Below are 12,571 nucleotides of genomic sequence, written 5' to 3' on the forward strand. Positions count from 1 at the left end.
CTACTCTCCTTTCTTAGCCAAATTAAGAATCAGCTTTTGACTATCACAATACAATAGTGCCTCTGGGAACCGGTCCTCTCCCACTTGGTCATTTCATGGTTCATTACCACTTCCACTAGAGATAGTTAGGAAAGTGAAAGGAAGTGAAATTACAACTAAGCCAATCTGGAACCTTGATACTGAAAACCTTAGGGAGATAGGACACATAAAGCACAGCCTGGAATGGAGTCTTTAAATTGACTATGGATTCAAATTATTCAGGATCTTATTCCTGCTTCTTTTATCCATCATTTCTGCAAACAGCTGACACTTGGCAGGGGGTGGGGAGGAGGAATGAATAATAAGACACAAAAAGCATTAATGATAAAAGAAAAAAAAATTTAATAAATACAACTACAGTAACATGAAAAAAACCTTCCGTTCATAAAAAAGATACCTTAAGGCAAATAAAAGTTAACTTACATACTGGAAGGTGCAGTTATACGTCCAGTAAAAACATTAATACAAAATACAGAAAGAAAGAACTGTAAATCAGTTAAAAAAAGGGGGGGGTAACAACAAAAGAGGCTGAACAAATAGGAATTTTACAGAATGGGAAACAAGTATGGTAAATGTATGAGGAGATGCTCATCTTCATAGGTGATCAGGAAAATGCAAATCAAGATCACACAGAGATAACATTATATAACCATTTGATGGGCAAAAATTCAGAAGTCTGACTTTACCAAATGCTAGAGAAGACAGGGATCAACAGAATCTCATATATTGCCAGTGGGAGTATAATTTAGTAACAGCTTTAGAAAACAAGCTGGTGTGTTCCGCTGCAAAGCTGAATACTCCCATACTCTACAACCCAGAAATTCTACTCCTACTATATGCCAAGCTCTCGTCCGTGTACACCACCAGAATGTTCACAGCAGCCCATTCACAAGAATCCAAGGCCCATGGGAGACCTGGGTGGCTCAGTCAGTTAGGCTACCAACTCTTGATTTTGGCTCAGGTCATGATCTCAGGGTCGTGAGATCAGAACCCCACATCAGGCTCCAGGCTGAGTGTAGAGTCTGCTTAAGATTCTCTCTCTCCCCATCCCTGCCACTCCTCCACTCTCCATCCCTCTCTTTAAAAGAGTCCAAAGCCCAACATCAAAAGAGGAGATAAATCCACTGTGGTATACTCACACAGTGGAATATCACTAAACAGGAAAAATAAGGAAACTATGTGCCAACAACAGAGTGAACTTCAGTAATGTGAAGCTGAATGAAAAGAAAATCAACTCCCAGAGAAGTACATATAGCGTGATCTCTTTTTTGCAAAGTTCAGAACAAACAACTAAACTGTACATTCCTATCAGAGAAAGACAAGTATCATATGATCTCACCGATATGAGGAATTCTTAATCTCAGGAAACAAACTGAGGTTGCTGGAGTGGTGGGGGGTGGGAGGGATGGGGTGCCTGAGTGATAGACACTGGGGAAGGTATGTGCTATGGTGAGCGCTGTGAATTGTGCAAGACTGATGAATCACAGACCTGTACCTCTGAAACAAATAATACATTATATGTTAAAGAAAAAAAGAAGAAGATAGCAGGAAAGGAAAAATGAAGGGGGGTGAAATTGGAGGGGGAGACGAACCATGAGAGACTATGGACTCTGAGAAACAAACTGAGGGTTTTAGAGGGGTGGGGGGATGGGTTAGCCTGGTGATGGGTATTAAGGAGGGCACGTATTGCATGGAGCATTGGGTGTTATACGCAAACATGGAACATGAATCATGGAACACATCAAAAACTAATAATGTAATGTATGGTGACTAACATAACATAATAAAATAAAATAAAAAAATAAAAAAAATTAACCGTACATTCCTTAGATACACACATATATTCTTGATACAACTTACGAAAATAACAAATTAGGTATAAGTGAATAGAACATTGTATGTTAATTATACTTCAAAAACTTTAGGGGGAAGCAGGAGGATGAGATGGGAAATATTTAGGTAGGGGTATGCTATTAAGATTCTGGTTCTTGGCTGATGGTAGGTGTTCAGGGTGTTTCTTCTTAAGTCGAAAAGTACATCAGTGAATGAATAAATAAAAGATGACTGTTTCATGCATCAATGATGCCCACTGTGTCCTAACTCAAAGATTCTGATTAAGCCAAACCGGGGCATCTGAGGTCCCTTAAAATAAAACAGAATAGAAACAAACAAAAAGCACCGGATATCTAAATTAACTCGTCTACATCTGAAGCTACGGAATGTAAGGCTTCAAGGGCTCTTCCCTTGCAAAGGCCCCGTCAGACCAGGGGCTGGGAGTGCTCAGGGATGCAGTCTGGAAGTACTTCTGATAAACCGCTCATGGGGAACACAGAGGGAAGGGCCCTGCATCTCTAGACAGCAGCAGCAGGAGCATGCTGCGGTTTCTTTCCTCATTTTAAATAAAAACGCACATTTGTACCCAATTTTGCATTCTTTTTCTTTAATTTCTTAAACTGTGCAAGCTTTAGGTGCCACAAAACCTAACTCCTGTCCTGCTAATCCACTGACATAATCATGTCACAAGGTACACAAGGGCGTACGGTGGATTCTCCCTCCAACCTACCTGGTCCTCTTCCCAGAGGAAACCAATGTTTGTGTCACATTCCTGAAGGTGTATGCAACACAAGAATATACAGATATTTCCCCCTCCCTCCCATGTATTACTTTTTACTTTGAAATGTCAAGCTGACAGAAAAACTGTGAGACTAGTACAAAGAATGGTCTCCTCTGGAGCCACTGGAGATTAACTTGCCAAAATGTGTGTAAAATGCCAATATATGAAGTTACTTACAATGTTATTTCTAAGAGCAAGAGACTAGGAAAACATTCATGTCCAAGATCTCCAATTCCAACCCAACACCACAGGGTTCATTCTAGTTTTCTCTTTCCGTATCTGGAAATCCCTTCTCTGACAGTAAGGCACCTGGCTCCCCTCTCGGCTGCCAGCCCGTGTAGACGCCACCGTCCCGCATAGGCTCTGACACCCTGCACTGAGCCACTTGCCCGTGTGGACACCCTCTTCACTCCACTCAGGCTCCAACCCGGTGCTCGGCCCCCACAGCCACACCTTGCTGCAGCCTCCAGGCCAATCCCAAGCCTACCATGCCCACTCTACCTAATGGCTTTTGGAAAAAATTATTCAGGAAGGAAGGAAGGAGTAAAAGGGAAAGAGGGAGAAAAGGGGAAGAGAATGCAAAGATCTCTACATTTTCTCTGTTAGTGATAATGATACTACATTCACAGTCCTGCATCTTGTGCTTTTCATTCAATATGTATTAATGAGATAGCTCCATAATTAAAGAATGTCCTTATTACTTATGGCACCATAATATGCCACAAAATGTTTTGTGGCACACACAGTGTGGTTGCTCAACCAGCCTCCTCCTGATGGGTAGCTATGTTTCGGCAATCTTCTGCTATTCCAAATAGCTTCACATGAGTAATACACTTACTGTGACAGCAGGGCAACACATACATTGTAATTTTGCACACTTTGGTACACCTGTGGGATCAGGTCCTGGCAACAGGTGAAAAAGCACACGACTTTCTAGTTTTGATAGATTTTGGCAAGTAGCTCTCTCTACCAGTAATGTTTAAGAATACCTTTAACTTGTTTTTTTACATGATAGGGAATTGAGAATTTCTGGGCATTTGCGGGTTATAAAACCAAACCAAAACCAAAACCAAAACCAAACCCAACAACTCCAAGCCCCCAAACACAAAACCCAAGAAACTAAACCAGACCAAAAAAAGACATAGTGGTAGTTTCTTACTTGTTGCCTCGGAGTATAGGGTCTTTTCATCTACACTTCGGACATTACAGGAAACAAACAATTTCCTTCCTTCAACTTTATCAAGCTGGCTATTTATCACAACAACAGAACAAAGGGGTATAGGCCTGCACAAGAAAAAAAAGGGGACAAAATTTGTTTCTATTAAATTTGTGTAACACTGAGATGACCAAGTGCTTGTGAAGGGGTGGAAATCTATAATAGCTGGTATCAGCATGTGTCGGATAAAACTGTCTCAGATCAGACACCCCTTCCCCGGGCTGAACCCAGTGGCCATCCACACCCCTCCTTCCTCCTGAGTGCCACTGATTTCAAGTGGGCCCAGGCTGCCGTTAGCATCAGCTTCAGAGACCCCTGGGGATTCTAGCTTTTCGATGGCACAGGCTGTCCCATCTGAAGACCCAGAGCAAAGTCTGAAGGGTGCTGGAATCCTTTAAAGACATGAAAACAGGACCATGGACCATGGGATGGTCCCATCAGCAGCTCTCATTTTCTATCATAATCCAAATTTCTCACCCAATCCCCTTTAGAGTGACTGTCACTAGAAAGACACCCAATAACAACAAATTGCAGTAACAGCTTAATGTACTAAGCCAGGGCTGTCCAAGAGAAATTTCTGTGGTGATAGAAATGTCCCACCTCTGAGCTGTCCAATACAGTAGCCACCTTACAATGAATACCCAAAATGTGGCCGCTGTGAATGAGAAACTGAATTTTTAAATTTATTTAATGCATTTATATTTAAATTTAAATAGCTACATGTGACCAGTCGCTACAGTCGCCTTTGGGAATCCTGGAGACAGAGTGCCATGATGAAAAAGGTGCCTTTTCAAAGGTGAAATGTTATTTGGCAGAACCATAACGTGGAGCAGGATGGGTTCTGTGCTCCCTCAGTGCCCCTCGCACCGGGCTCGGCACTCAGGGGGGAATGTGCTTGAGATTCTCTTCCTCTCCCTCTCTCTCTGTCCCTCCCCCACTTGCTCTCCCTCTCTAAAATAAATATATCAATCTTTGAGGGGAAAAAAAAGAAAATGAAAAAATCCGGTAACCTGCTACAACATGGGCAAAACTTGAGGACATTTTGCTAAGTAAAATAAGCCAGTCACAAAAAGAGAAAATGTATGATTCCACTTACATGAGGTAAGTCAAATTCATAGAAACAGAAAGTAGAATGGTGGTTGCCAGGGGTTGTAAGGACAGGAAAATAGGGAGTTAAGGTTTAATGGGTATAGAGTTTCAGTTTTGCAAGATAAAAAAGTTCTGAAGATTAGTTTCACAACAATATGAATATATTCCACACTACTCAAAAATATGTTAATATAAAATATAAGGCACAAAGCCCATTAAATCTAAAAATACCACTGTGGGGATGCGTGGGTGGCTTAGTTGTTAAGCGTTTGCCTTTGGCTCAGGTCATGATCCCAGGGTCCTGGGATCGAGCCCCGCATCGGGCTCCCTGCTCAGCGGGGAGCCTGCTTCTCCCTCTGCCTGCCGCTCCCCCTGCTTGTGCGCTCTGACAAATAAATAAATAAAATCTAAAAAAAAGAAAATTAAAATACCGCTGTGAACTCATAACCTTATTAAACATTAAAAACTTTCCAGCTGTGACACAGAAACGGCCCAGCAGCAAGGTTATCCTACCCACCATGAGAACACATCTAGTATTTTCCTAGTCTTTTGCACTATTCTCCACTAAAAAGAAATCAGCAATCTTTATAGTGTAGCTACTCTATGTCTTGGCACAGATATACTTCGTTGTTGCTAAAATAAAAGTAATGATAATAACAACATTAACAATAATAATAAGCAGCCAACACTACTGAGTGCTTGTTATGTGGCCAGATACTGTTTTGGTGCTTTACATGCATTCATTCATTTATAGCTCATAATGACCCTATATGGTGGATATTATTATCCTCTTTTTAAAGATGAGGAAATTAAAGCACAGAGAGGTTAAGAAACTTGTCTAAGGTCATACAGCTGGTAAGCGGCAAAACAGGCATTTGAACCTGCTCCAAAGGCTGTCCTCTTAACCAGTATGTTATACTGTCTCTCTGGAGACAAAAGTACTTAAAAATCCATCTGGATGGAATTGAAAGGACAGGAACCAGTCTAAAGAGACTCCTAACAGGCCAAATGCAATTTAAGCACAGAAAAGAGGGTGATAATTATGGTTAACCACATTATGGAAAGCCAAGAGTCCCTAATGATTCTCAAAAAAGGAAAAAACTTTTTTTTTCCTTTTTCAACAATTACAAAACTATAGCTATAATTCAAAAATAAGGATGGCTATGATCAGGTAAGTTGAATTTTTTAAGCAGTTACATATAGTGAACAGTGCAGACAAGTATATGTCTGCCTCACAGTATTTTACTCTATGAAAGGACATGGTAGACACAGAGTGAGGGATGTGTATAGGTTAGGTTTGGGGAGGTTGCACTGGAAGAATTATGTTTACACAATCATGGCATAAACAATCTGGTAGTTTTCTGAGCTGTAAGGTCAGGTCTACAATGGATACCTACATTCAGCAAGAAATCTCCCATTTGTTAGTCAAAAGCGCTTTGATAGCCTACATGAACTGGGGGTAGGCAAAGACCTGGACAACCCTCGGCACTGGGGCTGTTACCGCTTACGTCCCCTCAAAGTGTGTGAGGTGCAGGTGGGCTGAAAGATGAAAGGAACATCTATGCACATTTGGTGGATTTACACCCATGGACAAATGCCATTTGCGGATTTATTAAAGTCCAGCACAGTCTCCGTAAGAACCCTCACTAACCCTCTCCCCCACACCAACAGGCAGAGAACTGTCAGGAAGCCAAACAATTCCAGAAAATGCAGGAATCGTATCCTTAACAGAAAGGCCTGGTTACAGAAAAGAATCAGCTAGAAAGAAGGCAAATGTCTTGCCCAACTGAATATCTCTGAAAGAAAACTACAGTCTCATGTCCTTGTCTCCTGGGAGATGGAATCTCCACCAATTATAGGAGATGCATTTAATTGTAAGTAAGTGGTAAACCAAAGCAGAAAATATACAACTAAGACACAATGGACCTGGATACTAAAAAAGGGGAAGTGCTAGGTTAGAAGAAAGGGTGTAGGTTTGGAAAGTCCCTCTGACATGGTAAGGAAATCTTGACTCCAACAGGGGCTTGGCTTTATGAACTAAGGCATGTTCCAATCACCCTCAAAGGAAAAATCCTATTCCATTAAGAATCTCCAGGATGGCTGCCCAGAACTTACAAATTCGGCTGAGCTGAGACTGTTCCTTTAGGGTCTGACACAAGTACTGGACACCTAATGAGGCTATGAGAACGAGTATACCAACCTCAGGAAAATAGAAATATTGGCATCCTAGAGAAATTAATCAACCCTGGAATGAAAAATTTTTAATAAGTGTAGGTGAAATACTAAGTTTTTAAAAAGATTTATTTATTTTAGAGAGAGAGTGCATAAGTGGAGGGGGGCAGAGGGAGAGATTCTTCAAGCAGACTGCCTGCTAAGCACAGAGCCCAACACAGGGCTCCATCTCACGACCCATGAGATCATGACCTGAGCCAAAATCACAAGTTGGTCACTTAATCGACTGAGCCACCCAGGCACCCCGAAATAATAAGTTTTATGATCACTGAGATAATTTTGTATTTGACGCATCTGGAAAAAACACACCGTATTAGGCTTATTATTTTATTTACTGAAGTACTTAGTAAAATTTGATTATGTCAGCACTGAAAAGAATTTGTATTGCATAATTTGTAAGTTTGGATTTATTAATAAGTCTGTGGTTGTGTTAGCTGTTGACCTTAAATACATTTGAGGGGATAATGACATAGTATACATAAGAAACCACTTTCTCAATCTCTCTTACTACTAATGATATTAAATGGAAGTCTTGTGCAGAACTTCCAGGAAGTCTCCTAAAAAGAGAGAAGACAGCTCTTCTTCTACCCTTCGTCAATCCTGCTGTCAGGGCATGTGATGCCTCTTGTTGGCACTCAGTACTGTGAAAAGGTGAGCTGGAAGGAGCCTGCATCTCTGGGAACCAGGGAGCTTGCCATATCAGCCCAGGATGCCTTCCTCTGGACTCCTTTGTGTGATACATTTCTATCTTGTTTAAGGTGTTTTTTATTTTGAAGTTATGATTACTGGCAGCTGGGGAGGGAGAAGTTAAAGCAGCTGGCCTCCAATTCTTTCATTCTGTGTGTGTTGGGGGGCGGGGGCAGGGAGCAGACAGAAACATTCCCAGGGAAAAGGAGATAATGACCATGTCTAATTTTTTCCAACGGGCCCTCCAGGTGAACAGACCAGGAATTGGTAAACCATGGCCCCAATGGCCAGCTGCCTGTTTTTGTAAATAAAGTTTTCCTGGAACACAGCTATACCCATTTATGTATTGATGTACTGTCTATGGCTGTTTTTGTGCTGCAATGGGAGAGTTGAGTAGTTGTATCAGAGACGTTACGGCCCACAAAACAAAATATTTACAGAAAAATTTTTGCTGGCCCCTGAAATAAACTAGTAATATTTGCTAGGGGGAAGTGTCCTTTTCTGTAGAATGCCTGGCTAAGGATTACTTATAGTAAATAAAACCACAATTTATGAGGCAGGGCTTCCTAATGATGGCCACATACACCATACAACTCTCTGTGGCATAAAATGGAGATGTTTTGTAACTTAAATGCCCCCCACTGTGCAAAGTAATAACCCACAAAACCAAATTTATTTGGAGACCTCATCTATTGAACTGTTCTTATAGATTTTTTTTTTTTTTAAGATTTTTATTTATTTATTTGACAGAGAGAGAGAGAGAGACACAGCGAGAGAGGGAACACAAGCACGGGGAGCGGGAGAGGGAGAAGCAGGCCTCCCGCAGAGCAGGGAGCCCGATGCGGGGCTCGATCCCAGGACCCTGGAATCACGACCCGAGCCGAAGGCAGACGCCTAATGACTGAGCCACCCAGGCGCCCCTATTGAACTGTTCTTAAACTCTGTTTTGCACTATTGCTCTTTCTCTGTTTCTGTGCCAGTGTCCACTGTTTTGTTAACTGTAAGGGTATCACTGTAGGATTGAAGAACTAAGACCTTGTGGAGCTTTATTTCTGATGGATACCAAACTCATCTTGCTGTCTGCCCTTTTATTTCTGTGTGAAGTTATAAAAAACTTCTGTTTTGGGGCGCCTGGGTGGCTCAGTCACTTAAGTGGCTGCCTTCTGCTCAGGTCATGATCCTGGGGTCCTGAGATAGAGTCCCGCATCGGGCTCCCTGCTCCGCGGGGAGCCTGCTTCTCCCTCTGCCTCTCTCTGTCTCTCATGAATGAATAAATAAATAAATAAAATCTTAAAAAAGAAAAGAATGAAAAACTTCTATGTTTTGTTATGTAGTGGTTATTGGTGCTCCACTCAGATCCCCTTCAATCCTTTTTTCACCTTTGTTTTGCTTTTTGTTTTTTTTTTGCCCAGAGTCTGCCTTGCTCAAACACAGAGAGCCCAACAGGCATGGAATTTTGGTCCCCAGGATAGCCCTCATTGTATGACTGATGTGTGAGAGAGAGCTCCCTTGCTTAAGGTCAGAACATTCCAGAGGCACACATTTCATCCAGAGCTCCTTGGATGATCAGGCTGAAGGACTTTGGGAGCCCAAGCCTGGTTGGCTTCTCCTTCCCTTTTCCTGTTTTGCTCCTCCCACTCCTGTGCTAGTCTCCCTTGGGAGCACCTCCTTTATCATTTGCGCACAAATCTTTGTCTCAGGGCCTGCTGCTGGGGAGCCTGATCCATGACACCTAAGAGGCAGAGAATACCCAGGGATTTACCTTCTAAAATTGATGTTGAGATTGGCAGTCATGACAACTCCCTCAGCGAGAACTGCACACATACCAACAGTAGAATCAATCATGGTTGCAATGGCACCTCCGTGAAGGAATCTAGTTACAACAACAGAGAAAGAAAAATGTTTTCAGAAGGCTGAAAAACAGAGCCTCTGGAGTGAAATCATACAAGCACATCTCCATATAATTTACTTATGAAAGGCCCACTTGGCCCATGTTCAATGAACTCAATATCCACGTCCCCAGCTTTATTTTATTCATAGCACAATAGTATAGTATTGGTAATACACCAGAACTTAATGGTAATCAGATCCCAAGCAAGCAGAAAGCTAAAATATAATTTAAGAAATCTATATCATGTTTTTATTTAACTGCACAAATCATTGTTTAAAAATGTAGGAAATGAAGATAAACAGAAAGAAAAATAAAAATTGGAAGGCCTATAATCCCACCATCTAGTGACAAATCAGTTAACATGTTAATGATACTCTCTCAAATTATACTACTGTTGCCCTGTCCCATGCTTTTGTGATTTAATATTTATAAACATCTTTCCATGTCAATAAATATGTATATCTACATTGCCACTTCAATGCCTTTATTGTAGACTATGGATATGTATGACTACAAGCAATTTTTCAGACCAACATTTCTATTGATCAATGGGATGCTATCATTCTTACCCAGGTACTCCTTGCAGGTAAGGACCTCCTTGAAATATGCAAACTGTCCTGTTTTCAACATGATTATGGAACATCGCATATTCAAACCCCAGACCTTCCTCAAGGCTTCTGGGAAAGAGCTGGGCTTGTGACATGTGTTCTTTTATAGGCTTTGCATCTGTAGGGAAATGAGGTGGAGGCATGAGAAAACAGGTATGAGAAAGATGCCCTGACGGAGCTAAGCATCTGTACCTTGCGAGAACCACAGGTTAATGGACGACTGATTAAAATGTTAACCAGGTACAAAATTAGAGGGAATGGGAGCATCCCACAGAAACAGAATATACGATCTTTGCCGTTGTGGACTTAACAGTCTAACTGGGGACATAGTAAACATTAATGAAATCAAAACCAAGTACTTACTCACACATGGCAATCAGGAAATACAGTATATAAATGCTGAGGGTATACTAAATGAAATAGTAAATAAGGTACATACAGAAAGTCTCCTCCTTGGAATAAGAATGGCTTAAATGGGTTTTAAAGAAAATGAATAGTGTAACAGTAGGGAGGTTTTCTTTGCAGAAGTGAGTTTAGCCTCAGCAGAAGAAAGTTATCATACTGAATCAAAACCAGGTCCAGTTCAGTCCAATACTCTGTGTGACTAGGACTCTAAGGCCCCAAACTCAGGGTTAGAAGCATTAAGGTTCGTGAAATCAAGTTAGTGAGTTGTAGTCAGACTTTAAAACAAACAGAATGCTTCACATATATCCTGGGAAGAACTAGTATACTTGTTTAGATATGCTTTTTCAGTTATACAACTGTGCACAAGTTGTGTGTAGTGGATTGTGAGTCAAAATGCAGGTCACTTCAAACCAAAGACTGAAAGCTATTGTTCTAAAGGTAGGGCGTGTTTATCCTTACACATCTATGTTAAGATTTAATTCCCAAACTCTGATTTCTTTCTTGGCTCATCATGATTTGCCATGCATAACATTAAGTGTCTTTTACTGTTACTGAATTTATATTTACAAAGTTTGAAAAAGATATGAGATGAGAAGATTTGCAAGAACTGGGGAGAATGGCTTTTATTTAGGCCATGAACATCCTGTGGGGCAGGTGCCCTGTCTTTTAGACTCTGTACGCTCAACAAGCAGCATACTGTGTATGCACACACTACGCACTCTAGTGGTTGTTGAGAAAATTAAGTTCTTGGCCTAGAACTTGTTCCATCCTCCACACTTTATCCCTACAGTGAGGAGATAAACCTCAATGACCTCTGAAATCCGTCCAACTCTGACATTGGAACTTCAGGATAAGATAAGCAATAAACCCTTCTAATTTTTTACTTAGGAGTTCAAAATTTCTGATCTAGATTACCAAACCTTGAGATTATCTCATAAAAATGAGAAAAATAAAGATGGTAAAATAAGTTTGTTAGAAATGCAAACTCTTAGGCTTTACCCCTGACCTCCTGAAGCACAGCCTGCGTTTTAACAAGACTCCCAGGTGCCTCATATTCATGTTCAAATCTGAGAGGCACTGGCCTTTTACAACATGGGATAACAATGACGGTGGCAGAGGAGTGACATGGTTGGACTTGCATTTTGAATCACTCTGCCAGCTATTGAAAGGAGGGATTGATGGGGATGAGAAAGATGAGCTAGAGGACCACTGAAACACTACAAAATCACAGTCACCAGCTCATCCCCTGGGTGAGGTGACGGTCTCCAGTGTGTGAAAGATGATAGGTGGCTAGATTTGTCCAGGGCCGGGGCTTTCCTAGATGAGTAGGCCCGAGAGGTTCAGACAAGTGAGGTCAAAGAATTGCTTCCATGGGCCCTAAACAAGCAAGCTGGAAGGAAGACAAGCATGGTCAGGAAACAGTGTCTAAATGTGTGAATGTGGAGGTGGTTCACTTGTTGCAGACAAGGCTCAGGATGTCTCTGGCAGTATGCGTCTGGGGCTGGGTGAAGAAGAGTTCACAGTTGACAGGAAGCTAAGTGAACTGAGGAGTGGTGGAGAATGGTGGGGATTCAGAGGGTGAACAAGGTGTTGAGACACTCAGTATGTGAGGGAGAGGTTGGTAGAGGACAGCAACACAGAGAAGAGAAGGGTAAAATGTCAGACGGTAGAAAACTCAAAGGAACGGGGGTTTCTAAGAGGAACAGGAAGTAATGGGTTGAAAGCAAGTGTGGGTAACAAAGAGAACCTCCAAGTCCCCCCCTATTCAGAGAGGGCCAAGTTTCAGGCAA

The 12,571-nt window shown here is 41.6% G+C and overlaps 1 protein-coding gene across 2 annotated transcripts in view; it reads right to left on the bottom strand.

Moving 5' to 3' along the window:
- THEM4 (thioesterase superfamily member 4) overlaps nt 1-12,571 on the bottom strand; it is a 34,778-nt gene that overhangs the window by 781 nt on the left and 21,426 nt on the right. The window contains exons 3-5 of one of the 2 annotated variants that reach the window (XM_021687999.1): nt 10,338-10,494; nt 9,640-9,750; nt 3,813-3,937 (exon numbers count right to left, since the gene is read on the bottom strand). In XM_021687999.1, coding sequence (XP_021543674.1) covers nt 3,813-3,937; nt 9,640-9,750; nt 10,338-10,494 — 393 coding nt within the window. The remainder of the gene's footprint in view (nt 1-3,812; nt 3,938-9,639; nt 9,751-10,337; nt 10,495-12,571) is intronic. The other variant, XM_021688000.1, reaches the window with a different exon arrangement.

The sequence above is a fragment of the Neomonachus schauinslandi genome, chromosome 4 (assembly GCF_002201575.2).
Source record: "Neomonachus schauinslandi chromosome 4, ASM220157v2, whole genome shotgun sequence".
NCBI classification, from domain to species: Eukaryota; Metazoa; Chordata; class Mammalia; order Carnivora; family Phocidae; genus Neomonachus; species Neomonachus schauinslandi.